The 17,385-nt window shown below is 35.8% G+C and overlaps 1 protein-coding gene across 2 annotated transcripts in view; it reads left to right on the top strand.

Moving 5' to 3' along the window:
• Window positions 1–17,385, top strand: part of TBL1XR1 (transducin (beta)-like 1 X-linked receptor 1) — a 180,992-nt gene that overhangs the window by 135,939 nt on the left and 27,668 nt on the right. For both annotated transcript variants that reach the window (XM_011980364.1, XM_011980363.1), the window contains 4 exons: window positions 2,623–2,725; window positions 13,715–13,860; window positions 15,876–16,098; window positions 16,984–17,116. In XM_011980364.1, the coding sequence (XP_011835754.1) occupies window positions 2,668–2,725; window positions 13,715–13,860; window positions 15,876–16,098; window positions 16,984–17,116 (560 nt within the window). In that variant the 5' untranslated portion in view covers window positions 2,623–2,667. The remainder of the gene's footprint in view (window positions 1–2,622; window positions 2,726–13,714; window positions 13,861–15,875; window positions 16,099–16,983; window positions 17,117–17,385) is intronic.

Raw genomic sequence — 17,385 nt, 5'->3', positions numbered from 1 at the left:
TTTATAGCAGTTTAGACAGATAACTTTCCTGCTCTCATTCAGTATTTATTATGACTTAAAAATATACCAGCAGTATATATTTATTGAAATTTTTATAAGCAATAATTTATCATTTTGATTTGTATTTTTCTTTGCCCTGGAATGCATTAGGTGGTGTTGAAGCATCACTTATTACTAGTTTCAGCTGGGAAATTGATGGCCTTTGCTAATCAGAACCAGCATTGTGAAAAATCTTTGCAGGCGTCCAAGTTTTGGACTGAATGATATTAGGGGAGAAGAATACTTACTCTGTTTTCTTTGTCAGTCTATCTCACTTGGATTCCACCTAGCCCATCTCATTTTGGGAAATCCAAAAAATAAAATAGTTGCTAATTGTTACCTGTGACAAACATGTTCATGATAGATCAAATTATGATTTAATTTCTTGTAATTGTATCATGGTTGGGGTTGGATGTTTTGTTTTTAAAGTCATTCAGTTCAGCGTGCCTTCAGAATTGAGTGAGTGTCTGCTGTGTGTGTTGAGCACAATACTGCACCTTACTGGTGGTTAGGTTAAAGTTGAGCAAGGTGTCCTCCAGAGCGTTCACCATCTAGTGTACTATAGTACTTCTAGACCAGTGCCCTGGGCCAATATCCTCAAAGGAGTATTTGCCTTATCACTACATTAAGCATGTAGTAAACATTCAGGTTATATAAAATTAATTGTACTCTTTGAATTAACTTTTTTGGTGAAGAGGGTACCTTTTCTTTGGATGAAGATGTTATAGTTGTCACTCTTCCTTGGTGGTTTCCCATCTCAGTAATTGACAGTACCAGCCATTCACTTGTCCAGAGAGAAACCTTTGATTCTTTCCTTTTCCTCAACTATGCCTCAACTGTGCATCTAGTCAGTTACCATTGAGTCTACCTCCTCAATATTTTTGGAACCCCAGTGTTCCTCTGTGACAGTCCAGGAGTTAGTCTTCTCCTGGATTACTGCAGTATCTTCCTAATTTGGCTCCCTAATTCCCCTTACTCCAATCTAGCTTCTTTATAGTCTGTGCTTCTCCCTGCTCTTCCTGAAACTGTTTAATGGATTTGTTTTCTCTTAGTGCCACCTTGAAGGTCCTCCTGAATATAGTTTCTGCCTGCATTTCAAGCCTTACTCGCCTCTGTCCTCACTCAGCCCTTCCACACCTGCTGCAGCTCATGGGATGCTTCTGTTCCCTCCCTCCTTTCCCCGAGCACCCTTGTTTTCAGGCCCCTCCTTTAGTCTGAAGACCAAGGACACTTCTAGGTATATACCTAGACTGCTAACTTTAGTTAGGGCTTCTTCTGTGTGTGTCCACTAGAAAATTGTTATTGCCTCCCATTTGTCTGTCTCCCTGTGAGATACAAGCTTGATGGGTAGTACTTAGTCACCACTTTCTCCACAATTTAGAGCAGTAGCAGTTTGTCACATAGTAGCCTACTCAAATGCTTGTTAATTTGTGATTTTTTTTTTAAATCTGTTAACTACTTCATAAAGAAATCCATGATGTCATAGGACAACCGGTATACTTCCACTTTAGATATTTCTTTATACTGAATAGATGTGAATATATCATTTTTAAAGAGGAATCGGCAAACTACATTGTGGACCAAATCTAGCTCACTCTCCTTTTATAAGGATCACAAGAAGGGTCGTTACATTTTTATAAGTGCTTAGGGAAAAATAAACAAAAGAAGAAGAATACTTTATGATACAATGATATTATGAAATTCACATTTCAGTGTCCATAAGTTGAGTTTCATTGGAACACAGCCATACTCGTTTATTTACATACTGTATGTTGCTGCTTTTGTACCACACAGCAGAGTTGAGTAATTGTGACAGACTGTATGGTTGATAAAGCCTGAAATATTTATTGTCTGGCTCTTTATATAAAAGTTTCCTGACCTCTCCTTTAAATCATTTCTGTGACTTGAGAACAAATACAGATATATTTATCTATATTAAATATACTTGAGTCATGCCTCAGTTATTCCCCCACTTCATGTTCAGGATTTAAGTATGTCCAGTAAGAGAGCATCATTTGAGTTTTGGGAACTGTATTCCAGCCTATCTCATACATACCTAGAGCTTTTTGAGCCTTGAACATTACAGATGAGATGTTGAGAAAATAGAGACTTCATATCCTCCCAAGTTTCATAGACAAAACTGGAGTGGATAACTCATGGTTCTTCCCCACCCAATAGTCTTTTCCCAAGTAACTAATATTCTTTTTTAACGAAATCAGTCTTCTTGCAAATAACTAACAGTTTTTATTTTTAAAATTTACTTCTTTTTACAGTTAAGGATAAAAATTGAGCAACTTTTTATGCTACTTGATAAAATTATTAAAATATTATGCTAAAGCCCTCTTAAAAAGGTTGTTTTATTTTTGCCAGTATGTTACTTTGAAGAAAAATAGCACCAGCCATGTTTTGGTTGTATTATCATTTTACGAACTATTGGAAGTAACTTCGTCAGGGTTTATTGTTAGGCAATGTAGAACCTTCGTTTTACATCATTTAATAAAATCAAATGGTTTTTACAACATTGTTTACATCTTGTTTAAAAATATTTTACTGAGAAAATAATTAACTTTGTTTTATTTTTAGGGTTATATCCTGTGTTGTGACCTCATGGTTTAAGTGGGAATAAAGATGAGTATAAGCAGTGATGAGGTCAACTTCTTGGTATATAGATACTTGCAAGAGTCAGGTGAGTACTTTTATAAAGTAAATAGGCCTCAAATTATTTTAATATTCTCAAAATAATCTTTTATGCATTTGAAATTTGTATCAGTCCAAACCGTTGAACTTTGTATGTTTCCTTAATGTCTGGACTGCCATTTTAAAGCTATGTTTTACTGCATGGTTTAACTCTCTGACTCTTTCAAATATGTTGGAAACAAGGCAATTATTTGTAACAGTTCGGCTTTCACTGTTCAAAGACCATTTTTAAAATTTGTTATGAGGTGAGATTATTGCATATGTTTAGTAGGAACGTAAAAACTTTTAGCCACCATCAGTTTGATAATGTGTATCCAGAATCCTCAATTAAATGTTGTTGGTCCTAATTGTAGTTCGTATTTTGGAAATTCACAGTATTTTCCTAGAATGCTTTCAAAATTATTATCCGAATTGATTAAGTGTATCCTTGTTCTGAATTGTTATTATTGTAATGGGAGTAATTATAAATAGAAATCATTGAAAGCAACTAATATTAAATCAATCAGTGATCTTCCAAGTTTTATTGATAGATAGAAGGAATACTGCAAGGGAAAATGTGGGTGGGTTAAGCAAAAATTTAAAAGTAGAAGAGGGAACACGGTTGAGTATGGGTGGAGGTATAGGATGATGAGAAAGGTTAATTGCAATAGAAGTGCCGATTGCTACTAAAAAATGAAAGCATTTGGTGGTTTCAAATGTCATGGTCTAGAGATTGAATTTTAGAAATTATACTGTAAAGTTACTGTAATGTTTTAGTAAGGTGAGGTGCCCCGTAAAAAAGATAACTTTGGTAGTCGAGTGTGAGGGAGGATGGAAGGATGAAGTAGAGGTCTGAGCTTGTAGAATATTGAGCCCCCAGTTTATGGTTTTGAGACTTGAATCATTTTTCTTGTGTGACATAGTTAGTTGTCCTTTCCTATGCAAGGAATACAAACATGGCTTTCGATCTGAGAGCCTGTTGCTTGCTGAGATTTTCCCAGTTGTTCTTCGGTGCTGAGCATTTTTTTGGGGTAGAGGTTTTCTATTCCCAAGACGATCACTGCCGCTCTCTGAGGTGTAACAGCTGTGAAAGTGATGTCCAGAAGGACAGGGAGGGAAAGAGAGATTAGTATCCAAGCCCACAGAGAATAATTTATAATGAGGCTTCGAAGTTAATAGCTCTTGTTTTGTTTTCTTTGTTTAAACTGGTAGACTGGTACTGAAGGCAGATCTAAAAGACGACTTCCAAAGAATGTTTTGAATAAGATAAAATGATTAATAAAGTGAAAAAGTAGTAACTAGTGATTGTTACATATGTAACCTGTAAACAAGTTTAACAATTTCAAATACTTGTGTTTGAAAATTGTTATGTAGTACTTTCAACCAAAATGGAAAAAAGTTTTTTGGTTAGAGCAAACTCTGCTTTCTGCTTTTAGATTTGATCACCTTTTAAGCCAGAGCTTTGAGACTTTTGGACACTGGAGCAAAAACCATGTGAAGGATCAGTAGATGGGAAATATATTGTAAAGGCTTGTTGGTGTATGGTAAAGACATACAACATTTAGGTTGAACCATATAAAGTTACTGCTTTTGGAAGTTAGAAACAGTTGAATAGCTCAGCAGTACCTTGTGGTGGTGTTATTGAGAGCACTCATATTTTTCCTTTTCTAAACAAAAGTCCACAAATTGATACTTGATGTTACTGTGAGAAAACAGTAAAAAGGAGCAATAAAATAATATTCTCGTTTAATTTCTGAATAAGTAGATTAAATATTATCAAAAGTGTGTTTTTGTTTTGTTTTGTTTTGTTTTTGAGGTGGAGTTTTGCTCTTGTTGCTCAGGCACCTCCTGGGTTCAAGCGATTCTCCTGCCTCAGCCTCCCGAGTAGCTGGGATTCCAGGCATGCACCACCACACCTGGCTAATTTTGTATTTTTAGTAGACACGGAGTTTCTCCGTGTTGGTCAGGCTGATCCCAAACTCCCGACCTCAGGTGATCTGCCAGCCTCGGCCTCACACAGTGCTGGGATTACAGGCGTGAGCCACAACACCTGGCCCAAAAGTCTTCTTCAACTTGCTTTTCTTCTTAGAGAAAAAACCCTTCTAAATTCCATATTTTAAGGTGTTTCATGTTGAAATAAACATAAAGCAAAAATTTAAAAAAATTTGTATGGTAGACTGATATATCAAGTTCTCCATGGTTGTTTAGTATGTTCTTAGGTGTGCTTTGTATATTCTTTACAAAGTTTTAGACTTTACAGTGTAGTGGCGATGCTAAATCACATTTCTAAAAATGTGAACACCAGTCCCTCGGTAAAAATTGTAACTTCGTATTTACATTATGATTTATAGGGAAAAATCAGACTCAACTGATGACATTTTGACTTATGGCAGTTTTCTCGGTACTGCAACTTGCCGTAAATTTAAGAACTGCTTATGTAAGAGTTCTGAAGTTTGATCCTCTGACTACCTGCATCAGAGTCACACTGAGTGGGGCCTGGGAATCTGCATTTTACAAATGCCCCAGGTGATTCTTTTGGCTTAATAAAGTTTGAAAGCCACTAGTCTATATTAGTTGTAGGACAATTAGAACTTGACAAGAAAATTGACAACAGGTATTTAGCATATTCACAATATCGTGACAGAAAAATTATGCTGAGTATTCAAGATAAAGTAGAAAGCATGGAGTGTACACCTGCTGCAGTCTGGGCTATGAGAAGATATCCTAAAGAGGGGGCTGCCACCCAAAGTGTTTATTTGTGTTTGTGGGTCAGGTGGAATCATGAGGTAGCAGAAATAATGAGGCATTTTTATGTCTTAAAGGATGCCATGAGATACTTATTTGAAATTGCATCCAGAAATAGGATATGGAAGAGAGTTTGAGAATGTTCTAGTTCTGTGAACTCAGCACAGGGTTCAGACAGAACCCAGAATCTCACCCATAACAAATGCTCATAGTAGCTTTAGATCTGGGCACTTGCCACTTACTCCGAAAGCTTTTTCTTGGTTCTGATCTCCAATTATACTAAAATATGACTATTTTTGCAATAGATCCTAATTCAGAATCATCAAGTACAGTAATGTCTTCTCTGGGTTGTTTTGGGGATTCGTCATATTTGTCACCACAACCTACAAATGATATACTTATTGAGAATTAGTCATTCAATATCTAAGAAATATGATATAAATTACTCTTAGGTTATAACTATGTTTCTTGAAAGATCTAAAGTAATACTGAACAAACTGGAATCTTTATACTGCTGCTTTCCCTGCAGTAGAGCACTGAATTGGATTAGGAGATAGCAGAAAAGGAACATCGTGGCAAAGGAAGGATTTGTGCAGAGACATTCAAAGGACTGGTTTGTGAAGACTTCCAAAAAGGAAAAATAAAATTTCCCCCTGGCCTGTCTTATTATCTAAAGACTGTCCAAAAACACGTTGTGAAAGTTTTTATGTTTTGATAAATACGTGGTTTAGTAATACTGTTTTTCTATAAGAACTTTTAACATTTGTTCTCTGCATATTGTTCAGTGTTGACTGTGGTATCTATCTCCAGAGGGAAAATCACTTAAATTGTTTTAAATGTTTTTTACTGTTGTCAGTACTAGAAGATAGTATCTGTTGAAAGTTTCCCTCCTCCTCCAAAATTACATAAATTCTCAGATTCATTTTTTTTCACTTACAAAATATGTTGCTGTGGAGAAGGGATTTACATTGTGATATTCAGCCTCAAATATTTGATGGACTTCTCTGTTTTAAATAAGCCATCCTTCGGACTCATCAAAACTAAAGAAAAATATATTTATTGTAGGGTTTTTATTAACTATTGTAACTTTTTATTTTTTGCAATTTTATCACTAGAAAGTTCATCCTATGCAAATTTCTTTGGTCCTCACCATTCTGCCTGTTTATGAAGTAGACTTCCCTATTCAACAAATATTTCCTAGGGAATAAAATGATTTTTTTCTTTTTAGAAATGACTTGAATATTGAGCATATTTGATATAGTACTGTAAGTAATGATTAACTTGATTCAAAAGTATTGTTCCTTTAATTAGTGTTTGCCCAAGGGCATTAATTTCATTGCCCTAATAACTTATCTAGCAACCATATGCAGATAAATACTTAGTGGTACATGCTAAGTTGCATAAAGTAGAACCTGATACAGTGTTAATTTTAGAGGCACTAAGGTGGTTTGGACCTTTTAATCTCTCCCCCACCTTTTGCGTCACCATCGACTCCTGTGGTTATTTGCAGTTGTGGTTTATTTTTTTTCCTGAAGAAATAGTTTCTGGCAATTATTTTTGGACTTTCTGACACCTGTTTTTCTTACAAGAAAACCTCTTTTCTATAAGAAGATGTCATTTTATCTTGCTTCAGTTGTATATTTGCTTTAGGGAAAGAATTATTGATACTAGATTTAACTATTACATGTCTAAGAGCTCTATAACTTCTCCATTTATATTGTACTTGACTGTTGGAAGCTATGAAACAGTCACATCTTATAATTGAAAGACTAACTGGAATTGCAAAATCAAAATGTCCTTATTGCTAAAATGAGTAACTTTCTAGATAGTGATTCTGAATATTATTACTTTTAAAAAATTTATTTAAAAAATAACTGATGTTGCATACTGTCTCCATTTATAGGAAAGATGATATATAAGAAGGAAATATATACAATCTGTATTAAGGGTTCTCTAGAGGGACAGAACTAATAGGATATGTGTATATATGAAAGGAAGTTCATCAAGGAGAATTGACTCACACAATCACACGGTAAAGTCCCACATAGGCCGTCTGCAAGTTGAGGGGCATGGAGGCCAGTGGTGGATCAGTCTGAGTCCCAAAACCTCAAAAGGAGGGAAGCCGACAGTGCAGCCTTTCATCTGTGGCCAAAGGCCCGAGAACCCCTGGTAAACCACTGGTGTAAGTCCAAGAGTCCAAAAGCTGAAGAACTTGGAATCTGATGTTCGAGGTCAGGAAGCATCCAGCACAAGAGAAAGATGAAGGCTGGAAGACTCAGCAAGTCTAGTCTTTCCTATGTTCTTCTGCCTGCTTTATCCTAGTTGTGCTGGCAGCTGATTAGATGGTGCCCACCCAGATTGAGGGTGAGTCTGCCTCTCCCAGTCCACTGACTCAAATGTTCATCTCCTTTGGCAGTACTCTCACAATTTAATCACGGAACAATAGTTTGTATCCTTCAATCCAGTCAAGTTGACACTCAGTATTAACCAGGATGATATATAAGAAGGATGATACCTGTAGGCTTCAAGAGTTTGGTTTATGAAGGTTCTCCTTATCTCTCTTGCACCCTAGCTCCCTCCATTTTTTCCCCCTAACTTTTTCAATGAGATTTTCTGTCTCCTTAGAAATAAAGGCCTTGTACCATACCATTTTTTTTGAGATGGTGATTATTACTTCAAATGTTGTATTTGTTTGTAAGATCACAAGTCAGAACCATAGACAATTATTTTTTAATTTAGACAACGTGATCACAGTAGGCACAAACTAACCTTTTTGTATAACATTAAAGCTCTGACCTGTACTGCCATGTAACGTATAGCTCTTTCTTTCATTTTTTTTTGTTTTATTGTAGCAGTTTCACATTAGCCCTGTAATGGCTAATGAATATTACAGTGCAGTTTCTTTGTTGACTTAGATAAAATGTAACTGGGCCGTTCTGTCCTGCCTACCTTATGCCCAGTGCCATTTATAAACAGACATTACCAGTGGATTCAATGGAGTCAGGTTAAAGTGGTTATCAGTAATGTGCTTCTAGGCATGAAGAACTGCACTGAAGACAGCTCAGCGTCTGGTATGTCCGCCTTCAGTCTGCCTTTCAGTTTTTATTAGTAGATGACCAGCTACAGACGTGCAAGTAGGTATATAGTTTTGTTTTATAATCAAATGTAATACAGAATAACCTTGATTTTACACACATGGTTGTATCCATGACTAATTAACAATAAACAGCAAGCAGTTGTCATAAATGCTGATAATTACAATTCTGTTTCTTTCCCCAAATAAGTTTTTCTCCTCTTTTTGTAAGCTGAATTACCATTTTTTGCTGACGCAGGAAATTCATATTACACAGTCCTGCTAACACACTTATCAAAGGACAATGGCCCTTTAATAGTTGTCAAACAGAGAATTTGTTCAATGTTAATTAGCATTTTTTTGTTTGTTTTTTAGGACTAGCCAGCATAGCGAGAGTATAAGGAAACATGTAAATTGCTTTTGGCATTATTAATTTGTATAATTTTTTTGGAAAGCAATTTGGCAGTGATGAAAACCTTCTTTAAAATGCTTATATCCCCTTCAGCTTTTGAGGGAATCCATCCTAAGGAGAGAGAGAGGAAAAAAAAAAACATTGTACATGGCAAAAGCCTATACATATAGATATTTGAGGTAAGATTCTTTTAAAATAGTGATCATTGGAAAAGTTCAAAGGTCCAGCTATGACATGAATAATTTACTGGCTGAGTATTACGATGCTATTTAAATTATTTCAGAAAGTATTATTTATTTAAAATGTTCATAGTTACATGTATTTTTAAGGGCAAAATTAGGGCATGAAATTGTATGGCTAGTGTATAAGTACTAGGTCTAGCTCTTCAATGACAAAGATCCCCTGTGTCATTTTTTTCCCCATCCTGTTTACCTTTTCTAATATCTGGATCTGTAGGACAGAGTTGGAGTCAAGGAAGCATTGGATGATGAGAACATGAGTATAATTTTGCTAGGTTTTTCTGACTTGAAGCTTAAATAGGACCTTAGATCAATCAGATGTTCATTTCAGATGCAGTATGTTGTGGTCATATTTAAGCTTTGCCTTTTTCACCAGTTTGTCTCATCTAGTCATCCTGTACCATAACCTTGGTGTTCAGGGTCCATTTTCTTATTCTTGTATTGCCTATTTGCAAGGTAGAGTTGGCAGGCTCTATACGACTAACTCTCCTTTGAGAACACAGTCCCTAACATTCTTACAGAAAGCACTTCCTGAAACAAACAATCTATAGAAGATGGCTGTTTTGTGATCTCATGCGTGCCACCCCACTCCCTACCAGCTGCCGTTGCTTGTCTCTGTCACTGAATGACTATATACTTCGTGTGTTTCAGCCTTATTTCTTTCTGGAGTCTCTTCTACTCCCTAAATCTCAATACCCTAGTCAGTGTTTAGAGTACTTGATTACAGAGGCACTATCAGATTTGCTCTTACCCTTGGAAAGAAGGGATGCTATTTTAGATGGTCATGCCGGATTCTAACATTTAACAGATTTAGGTGGTCTCTTTTGCCTCCTATTATATAAATCAAAAGCTGTCCCTGGAAAAAGCCTTTTCTGCATGTATATTTACAGATAAATGGAAATAGCTTCTGGCACGAAACTAGTTCAAGTTTTAGATTTTTCCAAGGAAGACTTAAGTCATATGCTTTTTCTGGAGTCACAGATTTTTTTGATGTGCCAAAATACATTATAGTATAATTGCATTCTAATTTAAAAAATGTTTATTGAGTACTTGTTGACTCAGGTAATGTGCTAGTTTCCCAGAATTAAAGGATTACTAGACATAAACCCTTTTATCAGGATCCCAGTCTAGTAGTCACACAAAGGCAAACAACCATAGCCACAGAGGTGATAACCAGTGTGGTAAGTGCCACACGTAAAGAAATTTCAGGATCAGCATAGGAGAGACTGGTTAGCCCTGGTATAGTGAAAGAGGATTTCACTTCCATTCGATAGGAGAAAGGGCAAAGGAGCATATAAGGCTCAGAGGCGTGATATATAACACAGCATATTCAAATTATATCTATTTGCCACCACTTGAATTTATGGTGTAATGGGAGTGAGAGCGGGGGGTGTGTAGTATTGAGATGAGACTGGAGAAACAGAAGAGCCAGATTACAAAAACAACTGTGTGCCATAGTTAGGCATTTGACCTTTATTATGAAGGCCAAGGGAATCATTGAAAATTCTCAAGCAAGAAGTGGTATGACCAGTTTTTTGTTTTACAAGTAATAGTCTAGCTGTAGCTTGGCATATGTACTGAATTGAGGAGGAGGGGAAAGAAATGTATATAGCAAAGTGTAATGGGGACTAAACACAGATCTAGCAGAAAAGGTAAGGTGATGAGCATATACAGATGGTAGAGTGGTAGGATTTGGAGTAGGATGGTAGGATTTGGTAAATTGTCAAATGCCAGAGACCGAGAAAGAACAGGGAGTTAGGAATGACTTTGACTTTCAGGTGTAGTGAAATGAGATCAGAGGTTTCTAAGGAAAAGTAGTTTTAGGGAGGGGAAGAAGAAAAGTAATTTCAAACATCATAATTTTAAACTGCTATGTAATGCCATGGCTAGAAATAAATAAAATATTCTAGTTGAAAATAACATTTAAGCAGAGCGTTTAAGTGTGGAACTTCTCTAGGGTAAACATTAATGAGAAGTGCCAAAACAATGCTAATGACTACTTCAGGGATGTTTTGTTGCTATTTGAGAGCACCGTAAGTACATCTGCAGTACCTTGAGATGCATGTAAGCACCTGTGATAGTTTTTCTCCTGGTCTGACAGAACAAATTCAAGATATCTGCAACATTCCAGCCAGAAATTGGCACAGTTCCACCTGCAACTCTTAGGCTATTCTTGGACGTATTATTACTTTAAACTTAAACTCTATAAGCTAATTAAATAGAGTCTAAATTGAACAATTTTGACTATTTAAATTGCAGCCATGAATAAAGTGTACAGAAATCATGTACTTCAAACAAATTTATAAGCATTACATAAGTCAAGACACTTTGAAAACCTTGGCAGTAAATATGGCAGTAAGATGGCTCATTGTTTCATGCACTGTGTAACCACTTTCCAGGACCCTGAGTTGAAAACAAAAGTCGTCTTTTACTTTCTGTCAGGAAACAGGAGCTCACTCTCTCCCTTAGCTTTATCCTTGACCATATTTTAACTGTTCAAGAGGAGTAGTAGAGTCTCTGAATGAATTTGAATCTGTACTTTCTCGTTTATTAGTTGTGTTTTTCCATTAGATTATAAAATAATAAACTTACATGTTTGTGCACAGTATCTAGCATATGGTATAGGCCCTCCATAAATGATGTCTTCTGTCTCAAAGTTTTCTTAAATCTCTTAAGGTGCTTGGCTGTTTGGCTGTTTTTACTATGGATGATTTACTGTGAATTTATTCAGGGAGGGGGTATATAATTGAAAACAGGAATCTCCAACCTCACTGCTTAAGGATTTTACTGCTGTGTCTCTCATTGTTTCTCCCCATCCTCCCTCATCCTTATTCTGTTTTCTATCTTGGTGATCTGAAATCTACTCATATTCGGGTAGTTGTGGGTTTCTTGATAGGGACAAATCAAAACGGTGCTTCTCCACCCCCTGCCCCATTGGTATCTTTCTTAGCTATCTCTGTGAGTTCAGATTAAGGTGAAAATTATAAATGCCTTTAATTATGATCTTGCCTATGGGCAAAATCAGGGGCTGAAATCAAGGTCTTAGAGGGAACATTTTTCCACTTACCTTTTCCACTGTGGGTTAGATGTTGTGAACATAATGGGTTAGGTGTTCCAAAGAGAGAAGGTGGGGGTTATAAGGAAAATCAACTTAGGTGTACTTTGACTATCAAATAACCAAATTTTCCTAGCCACATGCTGTTTGTGAGCCCACAGTATTTTATACTAGACTGTTTATCAGTACCACAAGGAATATAAGAGTGGAAGCTCAAAATCCAAAAAAGACATGTACTAAACACTGAAAAACTAGACAGTCTAGCCAACAGAGATACTATATAGATTAAATCAGTTTAACCAAGACCCAAAATAAGCCCATGTTTATTTCCTTTATTTAGTATAAGTGTTTATTAATATTCTGTATTACATGTACAATTTAATTGAATTGTTTAATATACTTTATAAAAATTACTTTAATGATAAATCGTGGTTATAATTTCACTAAATAACCATCCTTGGTTTATCAGCTTATTAGAATTTTACCTTTGAATTTTGACTAGATATGCACAAAAAGCAAGGCCAGCATAAAGAGATTTTTATTAAGTAAGTGCTTTGGTTTGAAGTATTTCAAGTTAAAACTAAGTAATTGCTAATGGAGACCTATAAACCAGATATTCATTTGCTAGCTGTTCATTTCTTAAATATTTCATATAGATGAGTTATTACTAAGTGGCAAAGAATTGGTATTTTTTAAAGCACTTAATTCATACATAAAATGGTATTTAACCATTATGATTTTTTACTATTTAAATTTATTTTTAATTAGTTTTTATTAGTTTTCCTAAGTAGTTTCAAAGAGCTCCAAAATACTGAATTTATCAGATGTTTGACAGTTTATATGTAGAAATTTAAATACTTCAGATTTTACCTGAGTGCTAGATTGCTTTAAAGACATTATTGAATTATAACTACATAGTAGTTAACAATTACATGAAGTAAATGAAGATCATTCAGAATGAATGAATTCGTATTTAAAGCATATTATGTGTACCATTTTCGAGAAATGCTGAATACTTGAACTGGGATGGAAGAAAATTTGAAATAAAGTTCCTTAATTCTAGATGTAAAAAATATTAAAATATACTACAGAAATATTAAATGTAACAATCTATCTTGGCCTGATTTATCTTAAGTGAAACAGTTGAATTACATGATTTCCAAAGACTTGTTTTACCTTTTAAGTTTGACGCTTTTTGTTAAGAAAAGTTGTGTACTATGACTACATTTTAGAAAATTTGAAGCTATATAATCAAGTATTTACTAGAAATTTTAAAGAGTGCATTAAGTAATTAAGAGAAAAAGAAAATATGTAAAGGCTGACATGTTTACACACACACACGACCTTAGCATACTGGTCTGGGATTTTAAATGGGTAGAATGGGATTTCGTAAGATTATAGTGATCTTTTTTGTGTGTCATTTAGCATGTTGCCACTAGGAAAATAAATTCTCATGCCTTTTCTTTTGTTTTTAGGATTTTCTCATTCAGCATTTACCTTTGGTATAGAAAGCCATATCAGTCAGTCCAATATAAATGGTGCCCTCGTCCCACCTGCTGCATTGATTTCTATCATCCAGAAAGGTCTACAGTATGTAGAAGCAGAAGTTAGTATTAATGAGGTAAGGAAGACTTGCTTCAAGTACTAATTTTTACTCTTAAATATGCCGTTAAGTCAGCTGTCGTGCTTGCTTATTCAGTATTCTGACTTTAGCTTCACAGGGGTAACAAAAGTGCAGACAGTTCATCCCTAATGTAGTAGTCAGGTTGCACCGGCAAGGTGTTGGCGCCTAGTAGTTTTTTTGCCTTCATCTGTTTTTATAAGTAAACACTAAGAAATAATTTTTATTAACAGCATTGTGCTGTGGAATGCTAAGATCATAATTATTGGCCTGAAAATTGTAAATTCTCACACTATTTGAATACACCCTAATTTAAACCAGTTTATAGTTGAAGCCAACTCTGGATGGTACTGCCGATCTAAGGACTACATGTGAGTAGTTTGTTTGGCTTAGGTGTCAGCATACTGTGGCCCATTAGCCAAATGCTGCTCTCTGTTTTAGTAAATAAAATTTGATTGGAACACAGTCACACTCATTTACATATTGTCTATGGCTACTTTTGGCAGAATAGTGGTTGCGACAGAGACCTTATGGCCTGCAAAGCCTAAATTAATATTTACTGTCTACTCTTTTACAGGAAAAGGTTGTAAACTAGACCCCTGGTCTAGTTTAAAATGTTGTTTTTGGTTTTGGTTTTGTTTTGGGTGTGTGACGGAGTCTTGCTCCATTGCCCAGGCTGGAGTGCAGTGGTGCGATCTCGGCTCACTGCAGCCTCCGCCTCTTGGGTTCAAGCTATTCTCCTGCCTCAGCCTCCTGAGCAGCTGGGATTACAGGCACCCATCACCACGCCCAGCTAATTTTTGTATTTCTGTAGAGACGGGGTTTCCCCATGTTGTCCAGGCTGGTCTTGACTCCTGACCTCAGGTAATCTGCCCACGTCGGCCTCCCAAAATGCGGATAACAGACGTGATCCACCATGCCCAGCCTAGTGTAAAATTTTTGTGTATAGTGTGGAGCTTTTCCCATTACTTTTATTTCAGAGATTAACATGTTCCACTTTTGCAAGTATTTTTTAAACTGAAGTATCCATGATTTCTGTATCAATGATTATTACTAGAGTTAGAAATTACATAATATACTAAAATGGATTTTTTTGTTTCCTCAGCTCTTTGAGTGAAAATCCACTAACACAAAACTAAATTTTTTCTTACGACATGTGTAAATTTGACATAGCGCTTATTCCACAGTGTATCTGTGTTGGGTTTAGTGTCTTTATAAAATTATTTATAAGTTAAAATACTTTCTCCCGTTCCTCAAATACTGTGTTACAATTGCAGTTCAGAAACACTGCAAAAACGTGCAGTGTTTTTGCAGCTCACATTACCCTACCATGACACTGTAGATTGTCACTGGTACGCGTTTACCAGTTTAAGTGAACGAGACTTCACAAATGCATGCTCCCAGCTAATTTGTACTCTTTGTGTTTCTGACTTGCTCTGTGTTTGTGTCTCTTCTTGTGCTTACTTGGAGAACTCTTTATTAGGAACTTCCTAATATCAATAAGTGGAGCTTTGGAAATTTCAACAACTCCCTAATATTCAAGAGCACTATAGCTCATGAAGTCTATTTCTGCTTTAATATTTGAATCAAATCACAAGAAACTTTTTAACTCAAAAGTTTTTAGTTTTTTAAAAGAGGTATTTACTATAATGGGGCACCAGGCCTTTGATCATTCTATGAGCTATTCCATATTGTTTGTTGCTTTGACTAACAGAATTTCAGAATCTAATTAATAAACCTTTTTATCAGCTCGGCCTGCATCTTTCAGCTCTATCTGTACAGCTCTGTACTGTAATAATAGTGTGAACTAAATAAAAAGGAAAATTTAAGCAGTCATTTCCAGTTGCTGCTTGTAGTTTCTTTATTCCGTCCGGACTTCTTATATGAATTCAGAAAGTTCCTCAAAATGTTTTTCTAGGAATGAAGATTTTCATTTCATTTCTGATTTTGTATAAATACAAATAACTTTAAATATTGCCTTTGATTTTTCTTCTCTCACAATTTTCCAAATCCAGGATGGTACCTTGTTTGATGGTCGACCAATAGAGTCTCTGTCCCTGATAGATGCCGTAATGCCTGATGTAGTACAAACAAGACAACAAGCTTATAGAGATAAGCTTGCACAGCAACAGGCAGCAGCTGCTGCAGCTGCCGCAGCTGCAGCCAGCCAACAAGGATCTGCAAAAAATGGAGAAAACACAGCAAATGGGGAAGAGAATGGAGCACATACTATAGCAAGTGAGCTCAGACAAGAATTTTTTTTTTTTTAATTACATGGTTTATTTTTTAAACTTTTAATTCGGGGTACATGTGCAGATTTGTTAAATAGAGGAACTCATGTCACAGGGGTTTGTTGTACAGGCTGTTTCATCACCGAGGTACTAAGCCTAGTGCCCAACAGTTATTTTTTCTGATCCTCCTCTTCCACCCTCCATCCCCCAGGAAGGTCCCAGGAGATAAGAATTTTTAAAAATTTATTCTCAGAGGAAATATATTTGCTTTAACAGAATGTCCCATCTTCTATGCCGAAATAATTTCATCTGTTATTTGCACCAACTTATTTTCTTAACTTGTATCACACAGTTCAGATTTTTATTCCTGAAGCTCCAAAAAGCTAGATTTACTTTTATTTTCTTTTTAAAATATCTAGAAGCCCTTTTCCCATCATTAAATGAATTTTTGTATCTACATTTGATTTCTAAATGAAATTGTAATACTAGTTATCAACAAATACCATAGCGCTCTGACATTGAGATAAAAGGCAAGTCATGTTATATGAATGATATCAGCAACCCCTACTGGCAGAAACTCAGAATAGTACTGGTAGACATTATGTGTAGTTCAAACCATTTTATCGTTTTATCCATGTTTAGGTCTAATCATTTAAAGTCTGCATCCCACCCCCACCCCCATCCCTCTTAAAAAAAAAAGTATGGTCAATATTTAATTAAAGGTACCAATTTATTTTCTATGTGACTAAGACTGTGTAGTCATGTTCAGCTTAACTTGATAATGTTAACCCTGTATGTGATAAAGGAAGGTATTTGCTAGTTAAGAATTCACCCATCCGCCATGTTGTAATACTGCCTAACTGGAATTGCTTACTTGTTTTTCACGATGCAGATAATCATACTGATATGATGGAAGTGGATGGGGATGTTGAAATCCCTCCTAATAAAGCAGTTGTGTTGCGGGGCCATGAATCTGAAGTTTTCATCTGTGCCTGGAACCCTGTTAGTGATCTCCTAGCATCAGGGTGTGTTTCTCAAAGTGATACTAAAATGGCTTTTACAAATATCTTACTGAGAATTTTATAAACATAAGCATTATTCAGGTTTTCTGTTGTTGCTTATTTGTGGCCATTTTGTCTCTGTAAATGTTTTATTCCTTCATGAAGTAATTGTAGAATTTTTTTATTGTATTTATTTTTTTGAGACGGAGTCTCGCGCTGTCGCCCGGGCTGGAGTGCAGTGGCCGGATCTCAGCTCACTGCAAGCTCCGCCTCCCGGGTTTGCGCCATTCTCC

This window comes from Mandrillus leucophaeus, unplaced genomic scaffold, assembly GCF_000951045.1.
Source record: "Mandrillus leucophaeus isolate KB7577 unplaced genomic scaffold, Mleu.le_1.0 Scaffold211, whole genome shotgun sequence".
Lineage (NCBI taxonomy): Eukaryota > Metazoa > Chordata > Mammalia > Primates > Cercopithecidae > Mandrillus > Mandrillus leucophaeus.
This window is presented reverse-complemented; position numbering and strand designations above follow the sequence as displayed.